This window comes from Oryza brachyantha, chromosome 4, assembly GCF_000231095.2.
Source record: "Oryza brachyantha chromosome 4, ObraRS2, whole genome shotgun sequence".
Lineage (NCBI taxonomy): Eukaryota > Viridiplantae > Streptophyta > Magnoliopsida > Poales > Poaceae > Oryza > Oryza brachyantha.
The window spans coordinates 19,504,686-19,515,743 of NC_023166.2; the positions used below are offsets into that span (position 1 = coordinate 19,504,686).

General features: G+C 48.9%; 3 protein-coding genes across 7 annotated transcripts; 2 read left to right on the forward strand and 1 right to left on the reverse strand.

The window, feature by feature from the left end:
- The first annotated feature begins 714 nt into the window (after positions 1-714).
- LOC102706278 lies at positions 715-3,659 on the forward strand. Its single transcript, XM_040523329.1, has 8 exons — positions 715-1,019; positions 1,100-1,302; positions 1,394-1,575; positions 1,704-1,988; positions 2,084-2,142; positions 2,229-2,265; positions 2,722-2,793; positions 2,885-3,659. Exons 1-8 carry the CDS (start codon positions 899-901, stop codon positions 3,546-3,548), a joined length of 1,623 nt encoding a protein of 540 aa, XP_040379263.1. The 5' UTR covers positions 715-898; the 3' UTR covers positions 3,549-3,659.
- Positions 3,660-4,869: 1,210 nt separating this feature from the next.
- LOC102706558 lies at positions 4,870-5,843 on the forward strand. The gene has a single exon (XM_040523594.1). It carries the CDS (start codon positions 4,935-4,937, stop codon positions 5,493-5,495), a length of 561 nt encoding a protein of 186 aa, XP_040379528.1. The 5' UTR covers positions 4,870-4,934; the 3' UTR covers positions 5,496-5,843.
- Positions 5,844-6,476: 633 nt separating this feature from the next.
- On the reverse strand, positions 6,477-10,729 carry LOC102707674 (protein ANTAGONIST OF LIKE HETEROCHROMATIN PROTEIN 1-like). 5 transcript variants are annotated; one of them, XR_005811687.1, is made up of 4 exons: positions 9,399-10,729; positions 7,370-7,484; positions 6,914-7,007; positions 6,736-6,825 (listed from the first exon to the last, which is right to left on the reverse strand). XR_005811687.1 is itself a non-coding variant. In XM_040523591.1 (3 exons), the coding sequence occupies exons 1-3, from the start codon at positions 10,689-10,691 to the stop codon at positions 6,487-6,489; spliced, it is 1,731 nt and encodes a 576-aa protein (XP_040379525.1). In that variant the 5' UTR covers positions 10,692-10,729; the 3' UTR covers positions 6,477-6,486. The 5 variants fall into 5 exon arrangements, 4 of the variants coding, with proteins under 4 accessions (XP_040379525.1, XP_040379526.1, XP_040379527.1 ...); XM_040523591.1 differs by lacking the exon at positions 7,370-7,484 and having other exon boundaries at positions 6,477-6,825; positions 6,909-7,007; XM_040523593.1 differs by lacking the exon at positions 7,370-7,484 and having other exon boundaries at positions 6,683-6,825.
- Between the last annotated feature and the right edge of the window lie 329 nt (positions 10,730-11,058).

Here is an 11,058-nt window from a genome sequence, read left to right on the forward strand (position 1 = left end):
CTGAATGCTCACGACAAACTGAAAACTCAAAGTGTTTCTGAATATTACTCCCTCTGTCCCAAACAAGCATCCATTTTCGTTAAAAAAAATTATCGCAAAATGAATAACTACTTTGAAGCTTAGATGAAAAGAAATATGGCGCATGGCAATTATTAAGCATCTTTTCATCACTAAAAGAGTAATTAGATATAGATATGGAGGTCATTTAACTTGAGTATTAATTTATCAGAAATTGGTCAAAATAATCATTTATTTTGAGACGAATGAAATAGCATATATGAGCTCGATTTAAGTGGAGGATGCACATGTTTAACTATGTTATATTTTCCTTCTTATATAATTTTTGTGAATTCTAGGTATATCCGTGGAGAATTCCGAGGTCACGAAACAAATAAATTACATCTGAAGTTCTGAACTAGGCTGAGACCATACACGACTACAAATCCCGGCCTGGCCCATCAGTCAACAGCCCAGAGGCCCACTCCTCAACCAGGCTTTTGTGGGGCGTCTGCCATCGAGTTTGCCCATGACGGCCCATCCAATTGGTAGCCACAATGGGCTAAATGGGCCGAATTTCACTTGTCGGCTTTGACCTCCCCCATGAGACTGACTGACCGGAAGAAATAGGAGAGCAAGCTGCATGCAGAAACGCCAGGAGCAGCTGCTATTTATGGGCATGGCCGTTTTGGCGGGTGCAATCCGCGGGCCACCCTGGAGCTGGAGGTCCCGTCCCTGGAGCGGGAGCAAACGCAGAGGAGGAAGGGAGAGAAGCGGAGGATGCCAAAGGTGGTGGTGGTGGAGGAAGAGATTGATTCTCCGGTGATAGCGTGAAATTGGACTCCAGGGCAGAAGAAAGAAACGGGAGGAGGAGCTCGATCGATCTGATTTCGTTTGGTCCATGGCGCCGCCGGCCACCTCGCCCGGCGGCGGCGTCGCGTGTGCCGTGATCCTGCTCTTGTTCCTCGCCAACGCATGCGTCTCGGATGCTGGTTTCGAGGGCAGTCGTGTTCTGCTGTCAGGTGCGTGTACTTGGCCTATCCGTCAGCCATGGATTCCTTCTTCAAGCCTGATCAGTTCGTTGCAATTGGGGGGCAAGCAGAGGAGCATGGAAGAAGGGGATTGCTGGCTACATGGAGGCGATTGATCGTCGAGACACCGTTGCCGGCCGCCGGTGCTGCCGCTCCTCCACCGGTAAACAACTCTCTCGTCCTGGCCGCGGCGAGGACTCACCGGAGCGACCCCCTCGCCAACCTCACCATGTACAGCGGCGGCTGGAACATCAGTAATCAGCATTACTGGGCTGTAAGTCAATTAAACCTAATGCCTCCTATAATTTTCTGCATTTCATCTGACCATTCTTATCATGTTCATGTAAGTTCTGTTCATCGTGCAGTCCGTGGCATACACTGCGGTTCCCCTCCTCCTCGTCGCCATGCTGTGGTTCATCTTCTTCGGCATCGTCCTGATCATCATCTCCTGCTGCTGCTGCTTCTGCCGGAACAAGAGCCACGCCTACTCGCCGGCGTCCTACTTCACCTCGCTGATCCTCCTCATAATATTCACCTTGGCCACAGTGTAATTTTTCTCTAACCATGTTTTCAGTTCTCATCGTCAATTTACCATTTCTTCGATCGATCATCTTGCCACAAACTAATAATGGTCTATCTCCATTCTTTTCTGTTCATTTTGGTGATCAATTTCAGAGCCGGGTGTGTCATACTGCATTATGGCCAGGAGCTATTCCACAGTACCACGATCAAAACCGTTGATTACGTTGTCGGACAGGGTAATCTGACGGTGGACAATCTTAGGAACTTCTCGGGGAGCTTGGCTGCAGCCAAGAACATTGGGGTGGGTCAGATCTTCCTACCGGTTGATGTGCAGCAGAGGATCGATGTCGTCGAGGAGAAGCTGAATTCATCTGCAAATGTGTTCTCCACTCGCGCTCTGGAAAACTCCAAGAAGATCAAGAATGTGGTGAACAACATGTGCGTATAGCCGCGTAACAGCCCAATCTGCGTTGGATTTTTTGTCTGATTTTTTCTGAATGTACTGATGGTGATTTCATTTTGCCGAATTATAGGCAGTACAATTTGATGGTTATTGGAGCTGTAATGCTTGGCCTTTCAGTACTCGGATTCCGTAAGCATTAACCAATCTTTGACCTGATTCTGCCTGTACTGTCACAACCTTCTCTTGCAGCTGATCTTGGCTTCTTTTGTTGGCAGTCTTCTCCATACTGGGCTTGCAGTTTCTTGTCTCCCTGTAAGTAAAAAGAAAGCTTCTAATTAGAGCTACTTAGTGGTTGTTTGGATTGAGAAATTTTTTTAGTCCTTTGTCATATCGGATGTTTGAACGTTAATTAAGAGTATTAAACATAAACTTATAACAAAATTAATTGCATAAATAAATGTTATTTCATTAGACAAATTTTTTAAGCCTAATTAATCCACGATTAGCAAATGTTTACTATAGCATCACATTCGCTAATTATGGACTAATTAGGCTCAATAGATTCGTCTCGCGAAATAATCCAGAGTATGGGGTGAATTTTATTAATAGTCTATACTTAATACTTCTAATTAGTGTCCAAACATTCGATTTGACCAGGACTAAAAAAAAGTTCGGAGGATCCAATCAGGCCCTTGCTGCAAAATTCAATCCATGAATCTGTTCTTGCTGTTTGCTAATCTTGAGAAACTTCATCTCACATCTATGCAGGCTGGTGGTCGCTGGATGGGTCGTTCTCGCCTTCACGATCATGATGTCTGCTACTTTCCTCCTCCTGCACAAGTAAGTCTGAATTTTCTGAAGAAATGCTTTTGCAGTGAGCATTATGCACGCACTGGCACTGACAGAACCGCACCTGCACCGTGGTCGGCAGCGTCGTCGCCGACACGTGCGTGGCCATGGACGAGTGGGTGACGCACCCGCAGGATCACACGGCGCTGGACGACATCCTCCCCTGCGTCGACGTCGCGACGGCGAGCGAGTCCACGAACCGGAGCAAGGAGGTGACGGCGCAGCTGGTGGCGCTCGTCAACAACGTCATCGTCAACATCTCGAACGGGGACTTCCCGCCGTCGATCCGGCCGCTCTACTTCAACCAGTCCGGCCCGCTGATGCCCATGCTCTGCGACCCCTTCAACCCGGACATGAGCGCACGGACCTGTGCCCCCGGCGAGGTCACCTTCGACACCGCGCCGGCGGAGTGGAAGAAGTTCGAGTGCCAGACCACCGGCCCGCCCGGGTCGGAGGTGTGCACGACGGAGGGGAGGGTGACGCCGACGGCGTACGGGCAGATGACGGCGGCGGCGAGCATCAGCCAGGGGCTGTACCAGTACGGCCCGTTCTTGATGGACCTCCAGGACTGCACCTTCGTGCGGGAGACGTTCATGGCGATCAGCGACAACAACTGCCCGGGTCTCGAGTTGTACAGCCGGCACGTCTACCTCGGCCTGCTCCTCATCTCCGGCGCCGTGATGATGTCCATCGTCTTCTGGATGGTGCACACGCGGCAGCGGCGGCGGCGCTCACTCAGCAAGTAGATGTGAACGATGCTACGGAGTACATGGCAATATGGCATGCCTGCCATTGCCTGCTTCATCAATCTGATCTTCCGGCTTGTATATGATGTGAATGATGTCAATATTCAGTATGTGGAAGTGATTAAGAAAAATCTAACTCGTAATTGCGCTCTTTGGTGGCATCGTTTGGGCCCAAAATGCCGGTCTGTTCATTTCTCAAGCTAGAGAAAATGTGAAATTAACTTCTGAAAAAAAAAACAAGAACAATAGACAGAGATTTCCAAGCAAGCATTTTGAATTCAGATAAGTTAGTTTTGCTTGCTTTTGATCAGCGGTATCTCTTCTCTCCTATAATCCTATTGTCTATTGCTCGAGAAATGTTGAACCTTTGTACGCAAGATATACTGCATATTTCTGAATCAGAAATGGGACTAAACAGATTTGCATCAGCGCGCAGGAAGATAACAAATCATGGAGTGTTAGAGTTCAGATGTTCTGCTTACCCGTGAGCCCTGTAGCCCGTAGCGTAGGTCTCATGAAAGCCGCCTATTCCAGATTCCATGGGGGCATATTTCATTGTTCCTATAGGCGATTTGGTCTTAAACACTCCTAGGTTGCTGCTGCAAATATTCCATTCTGATGATCCATGCTTAAGAGATTTGCTTTAGTCTAACAAAAAGTAACTCGAGATATACCAAATCATTTCTGATCGTTGAATCTAACAGTGCACATTCTACTCATCATGGGAAATAATTTGGTACCTCGAGGTATTTTTTATTGAACCGGAGCAAAATCCAGTACTTGAAAGGACTGAAAATTTTATACTCCAGTACCAACTATCCACATGCTTGGCGATGTGAGTGGCCAGATTGACAACGTGAACTGATTGTTTTTGTTGTTTGAGCTCAGAAAAGAATTTTTGTTATGCTGGCATAACCATATCTGTTTGCCCAAGCTTTCTACCTCTCTTTTGTCCCTTCGGAAGGAAACACTGCCACATTGGTAATTCTTTCACTGTTCACATGTGACCTGCCACTGCATTTGCCCTGCATAGGGAAGCTGGAGGCTGCTATATTTCATTATTTCTTCAACCTGTTGTTGTACCGTTTTCAGAGATTTTGCTATCGACGCATGGAGAAAACTTGTAGGGGTACGTTATCCGTTAGGCTTAGGCATTGATTAGCTTAGCTCATGGAGACCGTCCTGGTACATGACAAAGTCACAAGCCTCACCTGTTCACATGCCCGTGCTGCCGTCCGATTCGTACCGGGGGGAACGGACGGCCCAGATCATCCTTTGCTCGCTATAAATTCCGGCGCCTCGCCACTTGGCCGGTCGATCGATCGGCAGAGGCGGAGAGAGCAACGCGAGCGGCGGCGGTGTACGGCGGCGAAGTGAAGTGAGGCGATGGGGATGGACTGGTACGCGTGGCTGTCGGCGGCGAGGCTGGACCCGGCGATGGCGTACGAGTACGCGCTGGTGTTCTCGCGCAACGAGCTGGAGGCCGACGACCTCGCCTACTTCGACCACGAGTTCCTCCACAGCATGGGCGTCTCCGTCGCCAAGCACCGCCTCGAGATCCTCAAGCTGGCGCGCCGGAGCCGCCGCCTCCGCCGCGCGTCCGCGCTGTCGTCGCGCCTCGTCGCCGCCGTCGACCGCGTCGCCAGGTACGTGCGCGCGCTCGTCGTCGTCGTCCACGGGCGGGAGGACGAGTCCTCGGCGCTCGTGCTCGTGCCCAGCCAGCACCCGCAGCCCGACTTCGCCGACAAGACGCCGAGGAGGAGCAAGTCCAAGCCCAAGGCCAAGGAGGTCGCCGCCGCCGCCACACCGAAGGCCATGAAATCGCCTGTGCTGTCCATCAGCGGCAGGGCCGCTGCCACTGTGCACGCCGTGAAGGACGCCGAGAAAGGCGGCGGCGAGGACATGGTCAGGTGGGAGCGCTTGTTCCAGGACCTCAAGCCCAACTAAGCGCGCGACGGCGACGACGACGACGCCGCGCGTGATCACGCGGCGGCGGATGCAGCGGTGTGTTTCTTGACTTCTTGTTCGTGTGATCATATCGTGTCCATGGTGCTCTTCCTCCTCCGAGTGCGCTGCTCCGGCGCCATTGCTACGGTCGTGCTGCATGTACAGGTTGCAGGGTGCATGATCCGGAGGCAATTCACGCCATTGGAGCGGTTTGGGTTGCTCCCCTTTGTCTGTAGACTGTAGAGGACTAGCTCGTGATGAGGTTGTTGCTGTACAATAAATGCACATGCAGTGGTTAACTGCGATTAATCGTGCCAACGAAAATCAACCACGCCTCGGTAATTTCCGTGCCAAACACACGAAAAAGATTGCTCCGAATGATGTGTGGATGCAGCTGTAACTTTCACGTACAAATCTCTTTCTTGTCATGAAAAACTCCAACATAGAGAGTTAATTTCTGTGAAAACCGCGAACGGGCGTGTCGTCTAGTGGTTATATGAGGTCTTAGTAGCACCTGAGGTTCTAGGTTCAATTCTAACAGCTTTGTGCTTTGGAGATGCTCACGAGGGGTTGAGGGGTTGTACTGTATTCTCATAAAAAAAATTCTGTAAAAACCTACCACAGTATAAAAAACCAAACAACTCGACTCAAATCCTTCCACTACCAACCCGAATAAGAATGTTGTTGCACTGCACCTGCCAATAACTAGTTTATCTTAATTTGACGGATACTCATTTTTGTAGATGTGGCTACAGCCTACAGTGTATCTTTGGATGCAACTATAACTTAGGTGACGTCTTCAAAGCAGATCAAACTGGTCGTTTTTGTCAAATGATTAAGTGGAGGTTGCTCACTAGCCCTCGTAGTTTTTGGCTGCGTCAGGCCGTCAGAACAGACGTACTGCCTTGCTTGATTGGTACGCATAAAGCAGTTAAGCGTCCTTTTCTTGCGTACCTGCAATCTTGCATACATGTCGGGATGTATATGGAGTTTATCCATGTATGTTGGATTTTTCTAAAGTGGCAGTATAATCTGGTTTGAATGTATGCAAGAAATGAACAAATGAGTGCATGGATGCTTCAAAGTGTAAAATACTCCCCCAATCAGGCATGACATAAAACAAAGGGACACAGTCTGACTGAAAAATGATGCATACATTTTGAGTTTCTGAAGGCAGCCCACATTGCAGCTTCAAACCAAATTTGGATGTTTTCATGTTCATAGTCGTGTAAACTGTAATTGTGCAGTTTTCATTGGTGTGTTCTGTTTCACAGGAAACAGCCTGATGGTTGGTTGTTGTCGGTAGATGGTGTTGTCGTCGACGGAATAACTGCAGATAAACTTCTGTAAAGACAATCCAACCAAACAACCGTACGCCAATTGTAACCATTTAAGAAAGACAGTACTACAAACATTACTGCGGGTGTGATTGCGGCCGGTAAGGTCACTCTTGGTAGTACTACATTCTGTAGAAATACTTGTATCACCTTTGACTTCAGAGGTAACTGGAGTCTGCAACATAAGAAGTGATGAACTCGAGCCATCAGAAGGATGTCAGTTTGACAATTGTGAGATCAGCACAGAAAATATGAACTGTTATAGCTTTCCAACTCTAAGCTTATAGGATGTTAACACTGTAAATTACACAGGTGAAATCAATTGTATTGGAAGCGCTGGAAGAATTGATTTATAACCAATTTCTAACATGAAACACTACTAAAACATGTCGTTAGTACCCACTCGCAATAATAGGAAAAGTTCATGGCAAACTCCTAGAAACAAACTGGAGAAACACTGTTCCAAAGGTACTTGTGCTAAATAATAAATAAATCAGGATTGGAGATATAGGGGAGTTTAGAAAGATATTTCTCTACCTATAAGATTTGTAACTGCATTTCCCCGGCCGCTTTTGAGCATACAGTATGTCCTCATTATTCTCTTTGTTTCTTCAGGCACTGTCCCAAGATGTTCTTCATTTCCCAACTTTATCTTCACAGTTACAAATCTTATTATTTTTACATTACTAAACATGGTGCTTTGATTACACCCTTTGTTTGTTCAGTAGTAAAAACTGAAGCATGTTGGGAGCAGCTATCTAATACATATGATCAACATCTCCTTCACAATCCTAAGTTTAAAACTATTAATTAGCCTGCTATTTACTATGTCCAATATAGTTATATCTCATCTACCGCTTCACAATACCAAGTATATGTACCTAACAGCCAGTGACTTTGATTTTTTCTTTAATCATGGCAACTTCCAACAGGATGAAGTAAAATGAAAAGAACAATGATGATAGTAGATGCATTCTTACTGTCACTGCGCTGCATCTTTTACATCCATCACCGGCTGCTGCAGTATGCACATAGCATAATGTACACTACAATTTTCTCAGCATCTTAATAAACATTGCTGTTTCATGCAATTCAGTTACTTACATAGGAAGAACTTTAAAGCGAACTGACAAATGTATGGGAATTATAGCCTGACTCAGTCTTTTATTAAATATCCACAACTCAAAATTTCATATAAATTCTGCAAGATTATTATCCAGTAGGACAAATGCTTGCATTATCTCAATATTCTTTAGTATGCCTTCCTTTTCCACAAACAATATTTGGTAAGGAATCATATACAGCTTTAACACATGTTAAGTCAAATCATGAAATAAACAGTGCTTCAACTTTACAGAGACTAAGTATTGTCATTTGGCAAAAGAGAGATACATTAAATTGCTAGGCAAAGAAGAGTATGAGACTATCACTACTGTTATCACAACAAAAAAGAGGAGACGGAGAGGAGGGCAGGAGGCCCTATCTGAAGTATTTTTCCTCAAATTCTATCTGACATTCTTTTTTATTAAACACTTCTAGCAATATCTAAATCAAACTTCCATACTGCTAATTTCAGCATGATACCTATAGTTAAACACATGAACATACAGACTTGCAAACTTGACATAGCCCACAATAACAAGCATCAGCAAGCAGAATTTATGGATATAGTAGTTCAACAGTTGTATTCGACTATAAGGGGAAAATAAGAAGACAAATAAAATGCACTACGTCACTATATTTTTTTAAGGAAGAAACTAGAAGGTTGAATGTGCTATATCAGACTTTGCGGACATAAGAAAATGAAATTCTGAAGTGTTGAGAAACAAAGGAATATATACCTGACATGACTGTTGGGCAGTCTAAAATGCATACAATACTACATTACAAGTTGAAGCTCCACTAGAATGTATTTAGAACATATCTAGTAACTATCAACTAAAGCAAATGGTGAAATGGTAAGTAGAATGAATAAAATGCTCTGGAAGCTCTAACTTTTACTCTAATTAGAAACCTACCATCATTGCAACAGGCCAGGCCCATTCAATCGGGGATATGCACAGGACCAAATCCATTTGATTGTAGATGGACTAGGAGGATGAATTGAAGATAAAACACTGGATCCAATTGGTTTTTCCAGATGAGACAGTGGTTGCATACACACAGACGAGCAGTGCTGCTCGCAGTGGAGTAGGGGGCGTAAGGAGTATGTCTCCGCTTTTATAATAGTAGAGATTTGTTGTAACTTGTAATCCACCGCACCAGTTATAGATGTAGCTAGTACAAATGGGACCACAGGACGACGTGTGAGTGTGACTCATATATAATTACACCTGACATGATATGTGATCCGAGGTCTTACTAATTAAGTCAGAGAGTCAACCGAATTGATTAACCTACTCATAAGACAAGAGAATTAGATAGAAGCAGCTCTAATAGAAGCTTACTACCGTACTATTATTAGTTGCATAAGCATTTCATGACATGCCGGGGGGCTACAGACTACTGCTATATATGCATTGGACAGAACTGCGAAGCACACAGTTCTTCACTGGTTTCGGCTTACCAGGCTTAAGTGTGCGGCAAGAACATCCCGGATCCGCTCCCCTTCCTTGTCCTTCTCTCCCTCAAAATCGGGAAACTGTTCTGCGGCGGCACATCGCTGAACTTCCTCCGGAGCCGGCTCGTCGCATTTGATGAGAAAGTTGTGGAGAAGACAGCCAGCAACCACAACATACGGCAGCGCCTCTTGGCACTCTCCCTTCCAGCATTCGTCAAGAAGCCGCCACCGTGATCGCACATGGGCAAAGGCATTCCTGACCAGCCGCATCCCGTGCGAGTGCACATGGTTAAAGATGCTCTCTTTGGACATGTCATCCTTGGCGTCCATGTCATTATAAGGCGTCACGAGCCATGGGAGCATCGGGCAGCATGCCGGCCCCAAGAAGTAGCGGGGCACCGAACCGCCGATGAGCTCGCCGTGAGGAGCATTCGCGAGCACCAGCGACTGAGAGCTGTACAGCTTCGTCCGCGGGAGGATTTCCGCCGGCCCCATCGCCGCGTCCCACCCGACGGAGACGTCGAGAAAGCGGCCTTCGGCGTCGACCAGGGCTTGCGCGATGACGGCGTCCCCGATCCGCGCATAGCCGAGCGCGCCACAGCAGTTGGGTAGGGAGAGTGCGCAGAATCCGGGGACGGCGCGGGCGATGCGGTCGGGCGCGCCGAGGTCGAGCAGGATGGCGAGGCGGTCGGCGATCGCGCGGCAGACCTCGTAGAATGCGCGGGCGGCGACGGCCGGGGACGGGAGGCCGAACCGGCGCGCCACGGCGCGGGCGGGTGCGGCGTGCGCGAGGCGGAAGAGCGCGGCGCCGAGCTTGTGGTCGGGCGGCAGTGCGAGGGAGGATGACGACGAGGAGGCGGGGTCGGAGAGCGCGAGGGAGTGGAGGAGCTGGAAGAAGGCGGGCCTGGACATGCGGAAGGCGTCGCGCCAGGCGGAGTCCGGGAGGGAGTGCGACGCGGAGAGGAGGCGCAGGAACCACGAGGAGGGGAGCGGCGGCGAGGGGGTGGGCGGCGACAGCGACATGGAGGTGAGCGTGAGGGTCTGGAGGTGGAGCGGCAGCATCGCGAGAAGGCGGGACACGGCGCGCGCGGCGGAGAGGACGAGCGGGTCGAGCTCCAGCATCTGGGACGGGTGCAGGAGCAGGTCCCGGTCGGACGCGAACCGGAGCGCGAGCGACACCGACGACGCCAGCAGCGCCAGCAGCGATGTCAGCTGCGGCGGCTCTTCCTCCGGCGTCGCCGGAGCCACCGCCGGTGCTGGCCGGGAGCGGCGCTTGCGGCCGGCAGAGGCGGCGACCATCCTCCTGCGCTTTTTACGGGTGGCGATGGCGACCGGAGCGAGCGAGCGAGTCGAGGGGGCGCCGCGCGGGGAGAGAGGAGCGGAGAGGAGTGCGCGTGCGTGGGCGGCTGGGTCAAGATGGGCTCCTCTCCCTCCCCTCGGGCTTGACGACGACATGGGCTTTTCTCTGCGGCGTTGCTGCTCTCTGCTTGCGGCAGAAGTGGCTGGTGGGGCCCAGTCGTCTCCTTCCTCGGGAGAGGGGAGGCCATTGCTGCTGCTGTTGCCACCCACTTCGTCGTGCAGTTGTCACGTCGGAGTAAGGCCTTGTTTAGTTTTTAAATTTTTTTTCCAAAAACATCACATTAAATTTTTAGATATCTAAATAAAG

Coding starts and splice junctions, on each gene's coding strand:
- LOC102706278 (XM_040523329.1), top strand. CDS start 899: ATGGCGCCGCCGGCCACCTCGCCCGGCGGCGGCGTCGCGTGTGCCGTG. Junction 1,303..1,393: donor GTAATCAGCATTACTGGGCT/GTAAGTCAATTA, acceptor TTCATCGTGCAG/TCCGTGGCATACACTGCGGT. Junction 1,989..2,083: donor AAGAATGTGGTGAACAACAT/GTGCGTATAGCC, acceptor GCCGAATTATAG/GCAGTACAATTTGATGGTTA.
- LOC102706558 (XM_040523594.1), top strand. CDS start 4,935: ATGGGGATGGACTGGTACGCGTGGCTGTCGGCGGCGAGGCTGGACCCG.
- LOC102707674 (XM_040523591.1), bottom strand. CDS start 10,691: ATGGTCGCCGCCTCTGCCGGCCGCAAGCGCCGCTCCCGGCCAGCACCG. Junction 7,008..9,398: donor TTGCCGCACACTTAAGCCTG/GTAAGCCGAAAC, acceptor CTTATGTTGCAG/ACTCCAGTTACCTCTGAAGT. Junction 6,826..6,908: donor GCAATCACACCCGCAGTAAT/GTTTGTAGTACT, acceptor GTTTATCTGCAG/TTATTCCGTCGACGACAACA.